Here is an 18,893-nt window from a genome sequence, read left to right as displayed (position 1 = left end):
GACTTTATCCAACCCACTACAGAAGAAGAGAGGGAATTCTTCCTGAATTCTAGAATTTTGATTCAAGTATTTGAGATTTCTAGGATTTGATCAGAAATAGAGGATGACAGTGGTGATCGACGGGCAACCCTCTACAACCACTATCGTCGGGAGCTTCTTCCATCTAACACTAAAACCTAAATTTCACTATTCGGCTACCCTAAGCCTTCCACCCGATTTAGACTCTCAAGGACGAAAAAGGTGGAGGAAAAACGGGAGGAAAGCATAATAAAAATATATGAAAACAATGGAAAGGCCTTGATTGATCATGTTTTCCTTTTTCATTTCATTCTTTTTTTCGAAGATCTATGGGGGAAGGAGAGAACCTAAGGGAGATCGAAGGAGTTTCTTAGGTTTCGATTAGAATTTTTTCTGAAGCATATAGGAATTTGTTCGAGATGTGGTGGTGTGAGTTGGTCCCTTGAGGTTTGAGAGCTTAATCTTGGTAGAAGCATGATATTTTATAGAGTTATGACTTTTGTTTCGTATCTTTCCGTTTCCTCTCCCTCCTCTCTCTATCTCTTTTGGAATAATCTTATAGGATGGCTTGGGTTGTGTTGGATATTTATTATATTTATTATATTTATTTTCTATTTTTTCCATCCTCAATCCTTTTAAATTATATCCTGTGCATCGTGTAGGTTATATGCTAATATATAATATAATCAAGCAGACAGTAAGATCCTCCATTCACTCCATTTAGTTACACAAAATGGGCCACACAGCAGCCACAACCATTATGACAAGCACCATTTTATTATTGGCGGAGAAAGAAGAAAATAAAATGATTTAGTTGTCCAATCCAAACACATCACTAGCCATGGCATGTTTGTATAAATTCTAACCCCATGGCATGTTCCTATAAATCTAAGCTTCATAGTCAAAATAGAACTGAAACTAGATCAAATGTCAGCATATCCATATCTATATTTGTTTCATCTAACAAATACAAATATAGATACAAAAATTATTTAGATACCAAAATTTATGTCAACAGATAAGTATACAATTCAGATATTAAAAATATGAATATAACGACGAATATAACTTACATAATTAAATTTTATAACTATAAAATTAAAAATATTATTAAATAAATAATAAATTAAATTAATTATATATTTATATAATTATATATTTTTTTAAAATCAATAAATATTATATAAAATTATATAAAATTATATATAAATTTAGATATTCGAATATAAATCAAATAGTTATCTATCCATAAATATATTTATTTTTTTTGATAGATATTAATCAAATCTTTAAATTTTTATCCATATCTGGATTAATTTGAATATAAAAATAAACCTAGATGTATCCAGACCATTTTCACCCCTGTAACCAAACCTTGGACTAGGTGCTGATTATCGGTTCATGGATTTTTCCATCTCCTGCACACCAGACTGTTTTTCTGCCCAAAATCAGTGTGCAAGGCATGGAATAAATCAACCCTCCTTGGGGTTCACTTCCAAAATCATCCATCAAATCTGAAAGCTCAACTAGAAAATCTGAACGGTGCCAATCAAACAGGTAAACCAATTATTCAAGCGACGAATTCTGTAAGTTTCAGAAGTTTCTTACATCAGAACAGCAATTATTCCAAAAGTTAGAAACCATGTGTCACAAGCTAAACATATAATACCCAGCAGAAAAATCACAACACAACAAAATTTAGAGTTGACAGCTCAAACAAGGCTAAGCGAAAATATGCTTGATCCAACAACTGGTATCCAAAAAGTGGTGAAAACCAAATCAATTAAATCATGTACAGACCAACATACCATCCAAGCTGGTCCTATTTAAGGATTTTGATAAATTTTCATACAGTTGGCATGGATGTTGAAAGAACTACATATGCCAGGTACTGCAGTGCATCCTGGATCTTGTCTAGTGCACTAACTCGATCAGCATGGAGATGGCCAGAAATTGCATTTGCTTTCTCCTGTATTTTGTTCTGCATGGGGAGGCTATTATGTGTATCAGAAGAAACACTTTGTATGGCTGCAAGATACGCTTCAACTATGTCCGAAATACCTAACAAAATGCATACCCTTAAATTTTGATAAAGTAATTCCAAGATAAAATGGAAGAGAAACAATACAATACTGCATAATTAATTTCTTAGAAGTTGGCAAAGCAATGCATTCCTTTGCGAGAACAAGAGGAAAAGGGGGGGAACTACACTACCACTTCTTTTAAGGTATAATATGTCTGTTTGAAATTTGAATCATATCCTGAATGAAGTGATGGTGAAGGTTTTGGCCTCATGCAAACATATAAAAGTCCGTGCCACACATCAAGCAAATGAAATCAAATCCTGAAATGCACTGTAAAAATCAAATCCCACATTCAAACAAGCAGAAGTCACATTTATCTTCATGCACTAATGCTACCTACAATCCATTAAGTTCTATTTTATGTCACCATGTTCATATATATCATCTAGTGCAGTCATTTAATGTTGGAATCCACAATCTAATGCTAGGCAGATAGCACCCCATAATGCAACCAGGAACCAGCAGTGGCATACCAGCTTGTGTTGCACTGCTCCTATCCTCCTTTGTAGATTTTCTACAAATACTACACCAGGAAGAAACCATCACCTCTCATTTAATAGAGAAACCGAGAATACACCACCCTTGCATAAGTGATCTTTTGCCCAGAAAAAAGGAGAGGAAGATGAAAGAATAAATTAGTGCTCCTTCATATTAGCCAACATATACAATATTTCAATAGGTTATTTCTTCCATTTATATTTTTTATTTTCATTTGAATTTTAAATCTTTCTTTTTCAGCTTCAATTTTGTATTGTTTTATATTCATAATCATAGTCTTCAAGCCTCCAACTATTTGGGATCTTAATGAATCCTCATTTGCCAAGTATTCTATTTATATTCTCAATTATTCTTTTCAGCTTCCATTTTTTATATTTGTATTTAAATCAAATTATTTTTTTGCATTTCTAATTTATATATTTGGTATGTTAATCTAGTATGTTACTTCTCATATTTTTAATTTATAAATTCAATATGTTGATCTAATATGTTACTTTCCTCCTCCTCCTCAATTCAATTTTTCATTTACATATTTGGTATGCTAATCTAATATGTTACCCTCCTCTTCCTCCTGCTTGTGTTTCTAATTTATACTTTTGGTATGTTAATCTAATATGTTACTTTCCTCCTCTCCTCTGCCCCTCCTGCCGGTACAGCTGCTGCTGCTCCTCTTCAGCCATTGCATCTTGGACAATGAGACATATGTTTGCTTTCATGTTTGGACTTTTGGCCTTCAAACACTTTATACTTTCTTGCGGTTTAATAATTTTATGTAGTTCAGTAGTTAATACTTGTTGGTAGTGCCATAGTTATTTTCTTGTGGCTGGTTACTGTCTTATTATCTTTGAATTTGTGATATTTGGCATGCCATATACTTTGTATGAGTATAAATCTGAATTCTTATGCTTCTTTTATTTGTATTTGTATTCATAAATTGATAATTCATTGTTCAATGTGTTTAAAATCATTTATTCACTATTATTTATATGTATATTGATATTTTTTTTTCCCTCACTTCATCAAGGCATGCGCCTTGCATGGCACCTTCTGCCTAGGCTCCAAGAGAGCTAGGCACCTTTGTGCAACTTGAGCCTTTGATGATTTTCATTATACAGCTATTTAATACCCATATTTGGCTCAAGATCCAACTCAAATCTGAGAAGAAAACTTTAAATCCAAATCCAAATCAATTCATTTTTACTAGGTTTAGACTCTAGTCTGGCTTGAAACCAACTTGAATCAGTTTAGACCCCTAGCTTGCATTAGACCAAAGTTGGCCCAAAAACACACAAAAATCAATTTGAGCCTAACCCGACCTGTAGCTTGTTTCCTTCCAGGACAAACTGAGCTTGAAGACACCCCAGCCCAATTCCATTATCAGCCCTGAATATTACATGCTCCTTCTAGACTCTACCATTCATGTCCATAACTACCCTTAAAAGACAAGGTCATTAATTTCTGCCCTGCGCATTTCTGTATGTTTCTCAATGATGATCTCATATCCTCCACTTTTCATCCTATTTTATGTGTTCCAAATTTGTTGGCTTATTTCTAAACCAATATCTTTTCAAACATAATTTATATTATCCCTTTACCCTAGTCTAATCATAAAATAAGCCTACACTTCTTGCAGCAATCAAGATACATTGAATAGAATTACTGTTGTTGTAATAGTAGTAGTTGTTGTACTTGACATCACACAGTACTATTTTCTAACCTACTATTTTGAGTTCGAGACCAGATACCTACTTGCTGTTACAATGTAATCTCCATTATTTTTCTCTCTTCTGATGTCTCTGGTTTTCCTCGAGAACACTGCTCTTGAAAGCCAGCAGTCCCAAACCCTGGGCTATTCTATAACAATGCTTGGCAAAGCTTAACTTTTATTAGGTTCAATAGTTTGTGTAAATTCACCACTAATTAAATTTCTAAGCAAAAGATCAGTCCCTGAAAGAAAGGTATATTGTAAAGCACATTTCCATAACTGGAGTATTGGCACGATAAAATAGTGCCGAGCCTGTAAAGACAAAACCAGCCAAGATGAAATAAAGAATGTGGTTGAATTATTAAAAAAAATGGATGTACGACACACACCTGTAGAAAAACTGTTATAAACTCTTTCCACATCTCTAGACATGGACTGGGCCTTGAATCTGATGATCTTAGCTTTAGAAATAGAATCTTCAGGCCACTCAATTTTTACGGTATCTTCATACATTTCTTCACCCTTCAATTTGCTTGCATTAGAGATGACTGATTTTCCAAGGATCAAAAGTTGAGACACAGCAAAGCAACAAAGTTCTGACAGCCTCTGCATTTGAAAAGCAATGACTCAGCACATCATACAAGAGGAATACAATATTAAAGAGCTTCCCCACATACATGAACACCCTCCGAGTGAACTGTCTCAAGTCTATCAGAAGTTCGTTGAATTATTTCATTTGCAGCAAGCCCCCCAAGGGCGGTTGTGAACCTGCAAAAGTAGTTCCCATAGGAGAATAACAACAGGAAAAGGAACATTTTTAACTTTGTTACAATATAATATAGAAAATTAACATCATTACAACAGCAAAATTTCATTGTTACTGAAGCTTGATCCACTTCTAATTTTCACACAAGAAAAAAAAAATTGTTATGCTCATCACAATCGGGGGAAAAAAAAAACTAAAGTAGATGCCAACAATTTGGTTCACCAAGCATTTCAAATGTCCTACACCTGCACAAATGCAATTGCACAAAAGCAGTGGCACTTCAAACAAGACAATTTGCTCCATATAAATACAAAAGACAATGTAGTAACTAAAAGAAAATTATGTAGACTAGGAAACAAATTCTACCACATGTATATGAGACTGCTAATATAATGAGCCTGTTGGCCCTTTACACCTTGCCCTTTGGCCTCCAAACATCATATGCCACAATAGGGATCAATTTTTTAAAGCAACCATCTTAGCCACTTCGAAAAATGGCCTATTGTTATCCATCATGTTTGGGTCTGGAGGACGAAATTGATTGATGAAATAATATTGATTATAGCCAAGCTTGCACTTCCCATCAACTTGCTAAATCTTATTTGATATGTTATGTCTCATTGTTTAAATCCTTGTAACTTGTATCAGGGTGCTTGTGTCATGCGTGCATTGTTTGTTTGTTTTTTTTTTTTTCTTTCTTTTGTGTGTGTTTCATTGTGGGGGAAGGGGGGGCGTGTGGGTGGGTTAGTTCTTGGGTACTTGATTAAGCATCTGCCCAGCTCTTAATAGCTAGGCAGCCTTTGGTCAAATTTTAAAGCTAGTACACAAGTCAGGAATGAATGTCCTAGAACTCCTTGACTGATATACAACATAATTTCACAAGCATTCAGGTGATAAACTGGGTTGTTGATGACTCTTCTGGTGAATCAACTCACAGTGTTGATATTGAATGAATATAAGCCTCAGCCTGGCCAGAATACATCAATTCATTTGGCATGATGGGATGAACTTTAAGACTAAAATAAAAGAAAAAATCACCACACCAAATGAATAATTTTTGTGACTTTCAATCTTGACAAGCATCTCTAATTGGACAGAACTATATCCAGTCTAGAGACGGTTTTGAAAGAGAGAGAGAGAGACCAACCTGCACTATAATTACCCAGGTCCTTATTTTTGAAAATGCACCACCTAAGAAGTGAACCCAGAACCTCTGGTTCCTGAACAAAGGGGTGGGACTACTGGGGCAAATTCTCCAATCTAGAGATTGTTGGCTGACGTATAGTATCTGTTTTTGAAATGGACTGTGATTAATTCATTTATAAATCCTTCCTGACCACAAAGTTCCTTTTTCTAAAAAGAATATAATATTATTTGAGTCAGAACTTTAATGAAAAAAATATGTTGGAAGTCTGGAGGGACCAACAAATATGCTGCATTGATTCACCACCACTATTTCCACAACTGTAACTACACATCATTGGCCACTTATAAAAGAAAACTTCCCAAACAAAGAAAAGAATGACAGATCTTGATGTCAAAAAGCAGTAAAGCAATTAATTCATAGATTCCATTAAGCAAGAAAAAAGGGCTACACCTTGTTTCTTGCTTACACTCTTACAGCCTCAATTAGCCACCTCAATTATGGTTACTAACTACAAAATGCTTCAAGCATCTCCTAAACAAACTCAAGTTAGCTTCTTAGAGTAAAATCGTCAATTTGACAAGCAGTGTATTTTGTACCAATTACTACTTATAAAGCATAAAATATAAAACTAGGCAATTTTTTGTGTATAGAGGATGAACTGATATAGTTTATAGATTGATTGTTGTGATTAAGATTTGTTATCTCAATACCAGACCTTGTATCGGTACAATCCTACTGTAATATCGATATGCGGTTCGGTACGGTTCCATAGTATCAGTACACTCTAAAACGGCATACCGATATGGTACGGTATGCCCCGTATCAGGTGGTATGAGATTCCATGGTTGTGACTGCCTTTTTAACTATTCTCCAGAGATAATAGCATCTATGTATATTGTCAAAATGCATGGATCATTGACGTAAAGAGTCAGCAAATAGCATGGAGAGGCAACATAGTAAAACCAACAAGCATATAAACGTAAGTGGCACTTTGTAGTTTGTATAAGTAGTTCTCCTTGAGGGTTCCCATACAATCATTTATATTTTCAGTGAAGTGAGCAGATGGAGAGCAGATTTGGATGTTTTATGCTATTTCCTTTCTATAAGTCTGGATTAATTGACTGATTAGGCAGGGTGTCACAAGCATTCGGCAGAGAGACAAACAGTAATAAAAGAATCAGTTTTGCTCTGCCGTCAGTTTTATTAAAAGCATGAAAGAGTATCACACAGAGCACTTGTGCTAATACCACATCCTAGATGATAAAGTTTGAGTTTGTGATACTATTACCCTGTAGCCATATCAGCAGCCTTGCTAACACTTGAGTCCCGTAATTTTTTCATCTCAACATCAGTGTCAATATTTACCATCTCAATATTTTTTCCTTTATCTGAATCTACTCCATTTTCTTCAAACTCAGTTCCCAGACTAAAACTTTGTTGGATCTGTCGAAGCTTTCCATCATAGAAGGACTTCTGTTCAGATGACAATTTTGTCTTTCTCCTGTTAAATAATAATGCATGATGATTTGATAATGCCTCCAGTTCCTGCATCCAAAATGGTTTGAAAAAAACTAACAAATGCAGATAGTAAACAATGTATCAAAGTTTTTAGAAGAAAGAATAACACCTCAAGCTGATCAGGGCCTCCATATATATAAAAGCATCTGTCAAATGTTGCTTCCTCAAATTGTTCATCATCGACTTGTTGACCAGCCTCATCAGAATCCTTCTCAACTTCTAAACCAGTCTCTGAAATGAGCATTTCCATGGTCTCTTTACCAACCTGCTCTAGCAGTTTCATTCCCTCCAACGTGAAAGACTTCCCAGTCTGTAATGCAAAAATATAATCCAAGGCATTAGGCCAAGGGAAAGAAACAAAGCTGGTTTTAGGGGTGCATCAACCACAATCTAGAAATATACCTCCATTATAGATGGGGCAAGAGTAGTGGCTTTGGCAGGCAGGCCACCTTGCTGAATGGATTCTGCAAGATTTGCAGCAGAATGCTCCAGCCTGGAAAAAAGTAGATACAATGTCATGTGAATAGACTGATATAAAGCCAAGAAGTTTGTCTATTCCCGAATAAAGAGACAGTTAAGCCCCAAGATAATGCGACAAAAAGTAGTAAACTGATCCACTTGATAAAAAGTTATATCTAAAATGGCATATGCACACACATGCACGCACGCTCTCTCTCTCTCTCTTAAGCATGCACATGCAAAAGATTTAATGACTCAAAATCAATGATGAGTATCCAAAATGGACATCCAAACTGTTCTCATAATCTCCACTAAAAAACATGCCTAAAAACAAAAAATCATAGATTCATAGTGTCACGTCCCCGACCCGAGATCACGAGCCGGGGGTCATGGCAACTACCACATACTTATGAGGAACTTTCCCCATAAACATGCAGGACATTTCAAAAACGATATCAATGCATCACAATGGAGTTCATAATAAACTTAGTCCAAAATTTAACTAATCAAAATCAACTTTAGTCTCTCACAAAATTTTAATAATATTCTAAGATTTTATATCAATTACACCTCAAATAATAATCTTATAAAAAAACATAAATCTATATTGTCAACTTTCACTTCTAGCTTACTCCTAAAACAGTATCCATGTCTGTAATTAAGAATCTGAATCAGAAAAATAAAAGAGAGAGATAATGAGCTTGACAGCCCAGTAAGTAATGAATATCTTAACTAGACATTCTAAATATTATCATAAGATATGATGTTCAAAAACAATGCCATGAATGAACATAAAACATATTTTAATCTTACTTAAATAAAATAAATATTTTCAAATATTCATACATATATATAATCATAAATCCGATTCGAGTTAAAAACACGTATATCTTAACTATCATAACTATGACCACATTTATCCCTGTGGTAGGGCCCAGAACAGAGTGCCAACATATAACCCCCGCTGGCAGGGTCCAAAAATCAATGCACAACCCCCATTGGGGGAATCCGAAAACCAACGTATAACCCCCATTGGCGATGTCCAAAAATCAACGTATAACCCTCCTTGGCGGGGTCCAGAACATAATTAGGCTGAAAGCATGAAATCCGATTCGTATCAAAACACTTTTGCAACATAACATATAAATATCATAATTTTACTGAACATATGCATATTCCTTAATAAATCAATAAATCATGGTATTTCATAAATCACTTTTTCTTCAAACACAGTTTCATAAATTATGTATAATTTAAAGAATGATATTTACTTTCAAAATAGTTATGAAATATCTCGAGAAGATAATTCATTACTTATCTTTTGCAAAATATTGAACGAACAAATCAATTAACCTTGAGAAGATTCTTCAGAATCTATTATTTAAAATTATATTTTTACATTAAATTCTAATTTGTAACTAAATCAAAATAAAATCTCAAACTAAAACCCCACTTATGACCGGACCGAAAACTGGGTGTGTTTTTCAAATCAAATTTCTAAAATAAGATCAAATTAATCATGGAAGATAGGTCACCAATTTCATAAATCCAAAAAAAGAGAGAGGCAACAAGCATGGTAGAGAGAGAAAATATTGAAGAGAAAAAAATAATCTAGAGAGAGAAAATGGAGAGAGTTATACATTCTAGAGAGAGAAAGATGGGATTCAAAATCAAAGTAGGGAGAGAGAGAGAAGAGAGAGAAAGTAGAGAAGAAAGATTTTTTTTGTTTTCTTCTTTTTTTTCTACTTTTCTTTTTTTTCCCTTCTTTTTCTTTTTTTTTCTCATGAAACAGAGGACTGCGCCTCTTCTTCCTTTTCTTCTCTCACGGAATAGGGAGATTTTCCTTCCCGTTGTTCTCGAAGGGGAAGGCTTCCTCCCCCCTGAAAATGCCCGCGGTCGGAAGAGGAAAGTCCGACGGCGACCACGACAGGGTCCGACGACTGGCGATGGCAACCGGGGACAAAAAAAAAATCAAAACAAAATAGAAAAAAATAGGGGATCCAGAAAAATAGAAAATTTCGAGGGTTTTCGATAGAATTTTTTTTGGCAAAAATTCATGATTAAAACCAAGAAATATTTAGGAAATAAGATGGAAAAGATTTACCTATTTTAGATGAAATTTAATCTGATTTTTGACAGCCGAAATAAGAACAATCCGCCGGAAGAATGGGAAGAGAAGAGGGAAGAAAACAAGGATCAAGCGATGATTTTTGGATGAAGGTTAACTATGAAATTGAGGTCTTTAAATAGACCTCTTAAGGGAAGATATTAGAGTTTCAATCAAATCTTTTTTCCAAAGATTTTTAGGAAATCTGATCTGAGAAGAACTCCTTCGGGAGTTTTTTCATGTCCCTATTCTGTGCTAATTCCAGCACGTGCAATGCATGTGTTGGTCCAATTTCATTTTTTTTACTACTTTGAGATCCATATATAGGGATGAGGTATTACATTCTCCTCTCCTAAAAAAAAATTTCGTCCTCGAAATTTTTCTTACGTAGGTCCTCAAAAATTCAGGATTACTTTTATCTCAAGCAATAATTATCCCTTCATTTCAAAATCAAATCTTTCAGTATAATATCTTTCAAACCAAATTATGTTTGATCAACATGAAAACAATTTCAATCACTATGCTTCCACTACGCACTCTGATTCAAATCTATTAATGATATCCACTCATGTCAAATGTAGGATTTCTAAGTCCTCACAATCAAAATAAGTTATCGTCCTAATGTCCCTAATGTCTACCCATCTATACTCATGTCTGATTCTATGTGCCATAACTTATCCACTTATGCTCTGATACTATATTAATTATCATGGCCCCGATCCGATATTGTAAGTCTAGGGATCATGGCAACCGCTGCATACTTTTGAAGAACTCTCCCCACAAGCATGCAAGATATTTCAAATAGATATCAAAACAATATAGTGGTATTAATTAAAAATTTAAATCTATTAATCAAACCAAAAGGTATCCAAATTCAAATGTCTTACATCAAACAGAGTTCCTCTAAAAATAATAAAAATAGATCTAAGTTTAATGAAGCTAATAAGATCAAGTCTCGCCTCTAAAAATTCTCTCTCGATAATACTCACGTTCGTAATCAATTATCTAAATCTGAAAAAAAAAAAAAAAAAGAGTTCATAAGCTCGAAAGCCCAGTAAGTAATGAATATCTCAACCAAATTTTTCAAATATAAAATATGATGTTCGAAAATAAATGCCATAAATAAACATAAGAACATATTTCATGCTAATTGATGCAAATCAAAATCCTTTCAAATATTATATACTTACATAATAATAAATCCGATTGGAACAAAACATATATAACTCAATAGCCTTAATCATGACTATACTTATCCCTGTGGCAGGGTTCAGAATAGAATGCCAACATACAACCCCCATTGGCAATATCCAAAATTCAACGCACAACCCCCATTGGCAGAATCCAAAAACCAATATATAACCCCCATTGACAGGATCCAAAATATAGTTAGACTGAAAGTACGAAATCCGATTCGTATCAAAACACTTGCAACAAAATATATACATATTATAATTTTATTAAACATATGCATATTCCATAATAAATCAATAAATTATGATATTTCATAAAACAATCGTCATTCAAAATACAAGTTTACAAATCAAGCATAATTAAAAGATTGATATTTGCTTTCAAAATATCGCGAGTTGGGGATCATGACAACTACCGCATACTTACAAAGAACTCTCCCCATAAGGATGCAAGATATTTTAAAAATAATATCAATGCATCACAGTGGAGTTCGTAATAAACTTAGTCCAAAATTTACTAATCAAAATCAACTTTAGTCTCTCACAAAATTTTAATATTATCCAAAAATCTTACATCAATTACACCTCAAATAATAATCTTATAAAAAATATAAATCTATATTGTCAACTTTCACTTCTAGCTCACTTTCAAAATAATATCCATGTCTGTAATTAAGAATTTGAATCTGAAAAATAAAAAAAAGAGGTAATAAGCTTGATAGTCCAGTAAGTAATGAATATCTTAACTAAATATTTCAGATATTATCATAAGATATGATATTCAAAAATAATGCCATGAATGAACATAAAACATATTTTAAGCTTACATAAATAAAATAAATATTTTCAAATATTCATACATATACATAATCATAAATTCGATTCGAATCAAAACACATATAACTCAACAGTCATAACTATAACCACATTTATTCCTGTGGCAGGATCCAGAACAGAGTGTCAACATACAATCTCCATTGACAGGATCCAAAAATCAATGCACAACCTTCATTGGCAAGATCCGAAAATCAACATATAACCTCCATTAGTGGCATCTAAAAATCAACGTATAACCCCCATTGACGGGGTCCAGAACATAGTTAGACTGAGAGCACGAAATCCAATTCGTATCAAAGCACAAAGCACTTTTACAACATAATATATAGATATCATAATTTTACTGAACATATACATATTCCTTAATAAATCATAATATTTCATAAATCACTTTGTCTTCAAACATAGTTTCATAAATTATGCATAATTCAAAGAATGATATTTACTTTCAAAATAATTATAAAATATCTCGAGAAGATAGTTCATTACTTATCTTTTGCAGAACACTGAACGAATAAATCGATTAACCTTAAAAAAATTCTTCAAAACCTATTATTTAAAATTATATTTTTACATTAAATTCTAATTTATAACTAATAAAATCTCAAACTAAAACTCACTTATGATCAAGGCGGAAATTGGGTGTGTTTTTCGAATCAATTTTCTAAAATAAGATCAAATTAATCATGAAGATAGATCTCCAATTTCATAAATCCAAGAAAAGAGAGAGAGAGAGACAACAAGCACGATAGAGAGAGAAAATATTGAAGAGAGAGAAATAATCTAGAGAGAATCTTAGAGAAAGAAAGTGGAGAGAGTTATACTTTCTAGAGAGAGAAAGATGGGATTCAGAATCATAGGGAGAGAGAGAAGAGAGAAAAAGTAGAGAGAAGAAAGATTTTTTTGTTTTCTTCTTATTTTCCTCTTTTCTTTTTTCTTTCTCTTTTTTTTCTTTTTCTTTTTTTTTCTCACGGAACAGAGGACTGCACTCTTCTTCCTTTTCTTCTCTCACGGAATAGGGGAGATTTTCCTACCCATTGTTCCCGAAGGGAAAGGCTTCTTCCCTGCCGAAAATGCCAACGATCGAAAGAGGAAAGTCCGACGGTGACCACGACAGGGTCCAATGACCAGCAGTGGCAACTAGCGACGGGAAAAAAATCAAAACAAAACAGAAAAAACAGGGATCCGAAAAAATAGAAAATTTCAAGGTTTTTGGTAGAAATTTTTTTTGGCAAAAATTCATGATTAAAACCAAGAAATATTTAGGGAATAAGATGGAAGAGATTTACCTATTTTAGATGGGATTTAATCTGGTTTTTGATGGCCAAAATAAGAACAATCCGCTGGAAAAATGGGAAGAGAAGAGAGAAGAAAACAAGGATTAAGCAATGATTTTTGGGTGAAGGTTAACTAAGAAATCGAGGTCTTTAAATAGACCTCTTAAAGGAAGACATTAGAGTTTCAATCAAATCTCCTTTCTTAAGATTTTTAGAAAATCTAATCGGAGAACTCCTTCGGGAGTTCTTCCGTGTCCCTATTCCACGCTAATTCCAGCACATGCATTGCACGTGCTGGCCCAATTTCTTTTTTTTTTTTTTTACTGCTTTGAGATCCATACATAGGGGTGGGGTGTTACACATAGGTTTTGCTAATTTTTGATTTAAGCATTATTTGGGTGTAAAAGTAGATTCAATTGATTGTACCAATGTGCTAAAGTACACGATAGGCTATGTAAGTTGAAAATCAACACTGTCGATCATTATATGGACATCTCAAAGCAAGCACAGCTCAAAACTCAATAAGCTTCAATGCTTAGATAACAGCAAATAGATTTAAAATTAGCACAATGCCACAATACTGTCCAAAGGACCCTTGTAAATAATTTTGCAAAGATATTAACATGCATTTCTTTATAGAATCATGAACTTGATGCTAAGATATCAACCTTCCGGTGACTAATCACATAGTTAAATAAAGATGTGTAGACAACATATTACACCAAAATAATTAAATGATGCCATAAATTTGGCAAACTTTGATGGCTGGTACATGGGTTTTTGCATAATTGAATAAACAAATCCTTTGAAAAAAGTTGTAAGAGCTGAAGAAAATCAAAGGTAAAAAAGTTTCTACATCAAATCATATAGGACAACTAGAACCAAAAGAATTTGGTAACTAAGAGCTACATAAAAAGATTTCTACATGCTCAAACATGTGATACTTTCAAGCAAAGTTATTAAAGGGTCAAAATGCACCACCAAAGAAACAAGGTGCAAAGTGAGGCACACACCTTAATGAAGTAAGGTGCAACATATCTGACAAAATGAATTTATCAACTTGTACCAACTAGTACATGAATATGCACATTTACGTACATACATATATTCATAAGTTAGCATGCTAGCAACCCAACACATCCAATACACAATTAAGGAAACATAATTTAAACTTTTAAATTATAGTATGCAAATTATAAAAATGATATTGCAATAATTAGATTTTTTTCCCCCTAGTCTACTCTCAGATATTTTTATTATGATATTTTTCTTACTTGTGGCAGCCATATGTTAATTTTTCTATTTTTCCTTATTGATTTATTCTCAAAAAATGCAGTAAGAAAATATTAGAGAAAAATTTTAAAATATGATCTTTCTACATAAAATAGGGGCTATTGCTTGGTCAATGGTAAAAAGCTGAGGTTGACAAGTGCAATGGTACAGGTTTGAGTCTTAGAACAGCCATTTTGTTTAAAAATGCCAAATATTAAGTCCATCTCCAGCAAAGTTCATCATCTCGGTATCGGACCCTATACCGGTGAAATCCCATTGTAATGTTGGTATGCGGTACGATACAATATGTGTGTGTCACTACATGATGGTTCGGTGTAGTGGTACACTAGCAATATGGTACGATATGAGGTGTACCCAACGGTTCGATCGGGTACGGAATTCCATGGTCCCTAATTTGCCCCTCCTAGGAGCGTAGGACCCCGAATTGTCGGGAGCATAACTAGTAATGGCCCTTTTGCTCTATAAAGAAGTATCAAAAATTTCTATCATGAAGAAATTATGGTCATTGATTGTTATTGATAAAATCTTGGCAATTTAAGCCACCAAAAAAGAAAACTACTTAAAATCATCTACTTAAATTTATATCAAGAATCTTCATTATCAGGAAAAAGAAAAAAGAAAACTATCAAGAAGCTTACATAAATTCCAGTTCAGAAGCCATTATGATTTGAAGATTTTCAAATTGGATCAGTTATTATGCCCATGCAAATGCACATGGCTGCACAAGATTTTAAACAAGATTTTTTTTTTCCTGAAAAAAAGGCTTGAACTTGGATTAGGCGCTAATATGCATCGTTAAGAAAATTATTTATGATTTTATTCTGCTGTATTACGTTCTTAAGCTACATAAAGTTTTTAATGCTGTTATGTTATGACCAATAAATTACTACGAATTTGGACTTCGGAAAACATGGGACTTTTGTTATGCACAGAATTACAAAAATCCCAACTTGAGGAGAGTTTTCACCTTGGACCCCTTTTCAGAGTCCCACAACAACAGAATTCCTTTCTATGGAAATGTAGCATGATTTAATTCTTTAAGGAAGAATCTAATTACGGTCATCATGGGAACTAAAAAGTTGGGAAAGTAGCAATGCTTATATGGTGTTAGGAAAATCTTTCATGCTCAAACCAAATAATACGTCAACCGTTGACTTGGAATTTTCTACTCCCCCACTTGAACTACCATAGTTCTACTGAAATTCCTCCACTCGATTTTGCTCCTCTTTGTACCCTATGAGTCAACTATTGTCCCTTCCTGTCCAAGGTTCCAGTTCACCAATATCAAATGGGGGAGACTTCCCCAATTATCTTTCTTTCATGCAACAATTGACTTTCTTCATATATCTACAAAGTTTTGTAGATTTTCTAAACTTTGTCTAACATCTGTGTTATTTTTTGCTTCATATCTACAAAGTTTTGTAAATTTTCTGATGGTTTATGTCTTCTTTATATTATTTTGTCTGTTTCAATTTTCTGGATCAAAAAAAAAAAAAAGAGGTGCAATGGGACCATTCAATATGTTATGCAATGTTCTTTTATTGGGTACTTCCTTTTTGGTTCTGTGAGTTTTGATATCTGTGAGAGTTTTGCTAGCTTTGTCAAAAACATACTTTTTCTTGAGAAAAGGATGCTGCTACAATCCATGTAAATGAATTGAATGGTGGAATTGATTATTAGGTTGCTTAATCTTTGTTTTCAAATGAAGATGAAGAAAATTAAAGAATATTTAAATCCCAAGAGTATGATTTGCATTAATATTTTGTTGGGGCCAAACATCAACCTTGTGTGTGCATGCATGCACTATCAAGGCAAACGTTAATAGTTTTTTTTTTACTAACATGGAAATAGAAGGGTAGTAGCATCTAAGGCGTGTAAGGCTTATTGCTAAGAGCCAGTAAGCACGTAGGTAGAATTATTCTTACAATGTAATACGCTCATAATTGTAGAAATGACTAGATCTGCAAACTAGTCTTGCGCTACTCAGCAAAATTCTTCTTTAAATTGAATATCAATAACTTGTTTAACTTTGGCTCATATATTTTTGTCAGTAAAGTTAGTTTTGGAGTATAACTTTTGGGTTGTTTTCATCCTCCCTCTTAAACATTCATTTGCATATATATTTTTACTAGTACCAAAAACAGAGTATGATCTTTTCCTTGTTTTCTGTAGATGATATTGTTATTTTTCCTTATTTGTTTATACACACAGCCTTTATGTTATGATCTTTACCTTATCTCTTTGCAGCCTTTTAAAATATTTAATTTCTTTGTTTATTGTCTCTCAAAAAATGATGATGAGAGAAAAACAAAGGAAATTTTGGTATGATCTCAATAAAAAGTACAGATGTCTGTGCTGGTCATGGGCTAGCACAGTACATGCTGTGTCATACCATGTTGGTCAAGTTTCCAGCCAATGCCAAGGCTAACAGCTAAAAAAGTGTCTCCATGCCAACCATATTGGTCCATGCCACAGGCCCATCACACATTGAAATGAGCCTAGACCAACATGGAGCAATATACACAACATATAGGTATGTTCCCCTTTATCATGCCTTAACTTCAAATGCAACACATGCTTTTTTGGCACTAACTAGCACTACAAGATATTTTAACCCATGGTATAGTAGTCTACACTTTTGAGTATATACAAAAATTGATATTATTTGAACACTTATGGCAGCCATTTTAGTACACTTAGGCACTTAGAAGCCATGGCAAGTGTAGGTGGCACTGCTCTCTCTGTGACTACCTCTTATCTTTAATTCTAATTCATTTAATAAAAATGTTGAAGGACATAGACGACACAACCTATATTACAATGAGTGTGTTTTCCAGATTTGTCTGATATAGCAACCAAATAAAGGAGAAAAGGTGGCATACTTGTGGACGAGGTCCGAGCCCCCCTTCCAAGCACCGCCTAGTGCTTGCCATGCTCCTGAAGCAAAACTTTCCATTGAACTGTCAAGAACCTTAAGACCCTGCACACCATGAAGACAAGGATATCAAGAATATTTTCCAATATATCAAGCAGAGACAAAGTCATCAGAAATAGCGGATTGATGAGAAAAACATATACCAAGAAATTGATCAACAGATGCAGAAACTCATGAGCGACATCAATATATTCAGTAACAAGAAGCACATATCAATCAGGTGAATGGCGGAGATGGATCTCCCCTACATATGACTTGCCTGACCGAAGAAAGAGTCCTCACTGGCTCGCTCCAATTTGTCCAACGCAGACTTGCGGAGTTCGTTGTTCTCGTGCTTTCCACTATCTCCTTCAGCTGGAGAGATCTGCTCACCGTCGGCTGACTCCGAATCAGAGCCAGCAGCAGCTTCCATATCCGTGATGCCTTTCGCAGCATTCTTGGCAGCTGCAACTGCCTGAACGGGAAAAAGTAACAGCCGACAAAGAGAAAGAGACCCAGGAGATCGGACAATTATCGCAACAAATAAAATTCAAACAGTAAAAACCAGAAATCCAGTGCAAACATTTAAGCGCGAAAGGGGATAAAAAAGAGCAGCAAACACGTACATGTCTAGAGATCTCTTCTGCTGCCTTCTGGAGATCCGAGAAGACGGAGAGAGAAGAGATGCCCCACGCTCCCCATCCACCTCCACCTCCACCTCCACCTCCCTGCGGTCTCTCTTCCTTGTTCGAAGGGCTCTGATTACCCTCCTTCTCCATCAGATCCGGAGCTGTCACCTCTCCCACCCGCTGCTGCTAGGGTTCCGGCCTTCTCTCCCTTTTCCCGAAAGGATTCCGGATTCCCTCGATACCTTGATCCCTTCTCCCAAGGAGACGATGAATCTTGCTCCCAGAGTGCGCTACAGATGGAGCTGTCTCCCTGTCCTCCTCCAGTGAGCTGCTACGGCATGCCGATATCCGCCGTCTCCACCTTGCAGAATCCCATCTTTTCGTCTCTGGTACGTTACAGCTCAGTCCCGTTCACGCTTTGATACTATTGTTTCTCCGGGTACGATAG

General features: G+C 34.6%; 1 protein-coding gene across 3 annotated transcripts; it reads right to left on the bottom strand.

Moving 5' to 3' along the window:
* Nucleotides 1-1,722: 1,722 nt before the first annotated feature.
* Nucleotides 1,723-18,874, bottom strand: LOC105034838 (uncharacterized). 3 transcript variants are annotated; one of them, XM_010910145.3, is made up of 9 exons: nucleotides 18,443-18,874; nucleotides 18,097-18,291; nucleotides 17,785-17,882; nucleotides 8,139-8,229; nucleotides 7,846-8,046; nucleotides 7,507-7,763; nucleotides 4,983-5,073; nucleotides 4,695-4,911; nucleotides 1,723-2,012 (listed from the first exon to the last, which is right to left on the bottom strand). In XM_010910145.3, exons 1-9 carry the CDS (start codon nucleotides 18,593-18,595, stop codon nucleotides 1,933-1,935), a joined length of 1,383 nt encoding a protein of 460 aa, XP_010908447.2. In that variant the 5' UTR covers nucleotides 18,596-18,874; the 3' UTR covers nucleotides 1,723-1,932. The 3 variants fall into 3 exon arrangements, with proteins under 3 accessions (XP_010908447.2, XP_010908448.2, XP_010908446.2); XM_010910146.3 differs by having other exon boundaries at nucleotides 1,723-1,999; XM_010910144.4 differs by having other exon boundaries at nucleotides 1,723-2,079; nucleotides 18,443-18,870.
* Nucleotides 18,875-18,893: the final 19 nt, after the last annotated feature.

The sequence above is a fragment of the Elaeis guineensis genome, chromosome 13, assembly GCF_000442705.2.
Source record: "Elaeis guineensis isolate ETL-2024a chromosome 13, EG11, whole genome shotgun sequence".
Lineage (NCBI taxonomy): Eukaryota > Viridiplantae > Streptophyta > Magnoliopsida > Arecales > Arecaceae > Elaeis > Elaeis guineensis.
Note: the sequence above shows the minus strand (reverse complement) of the source record. Positions and strands in the feature narration are given on the sequence as shown.

Excerpts from the sequence above, each read along its gene's own strand:
- LOC105034838 (XM_010910144.4), bottom strand. The coding sequence starts at position 18,595 with ATGGAGAAGGAGGGTAATCAGAGCCCTTCGAACAAGGAAGAGAGACCG. Across the intron at positions 18,292-18,442 it reads CAGAAGAGATCTCTAGACAT|GCAGTTGCAGCTGCCAAGAA; the intron begins GTACGTGTTTGC and ends TTTCCCGTTCAG. Across the intron at positions 8,230-17,784 it reads GGCTCGGACCTCGTCCACAA|GCTGGAGCATTCTGCTGCAA; the intron begins GTATGCCACCTT and ends ACTTTTTTCCAG.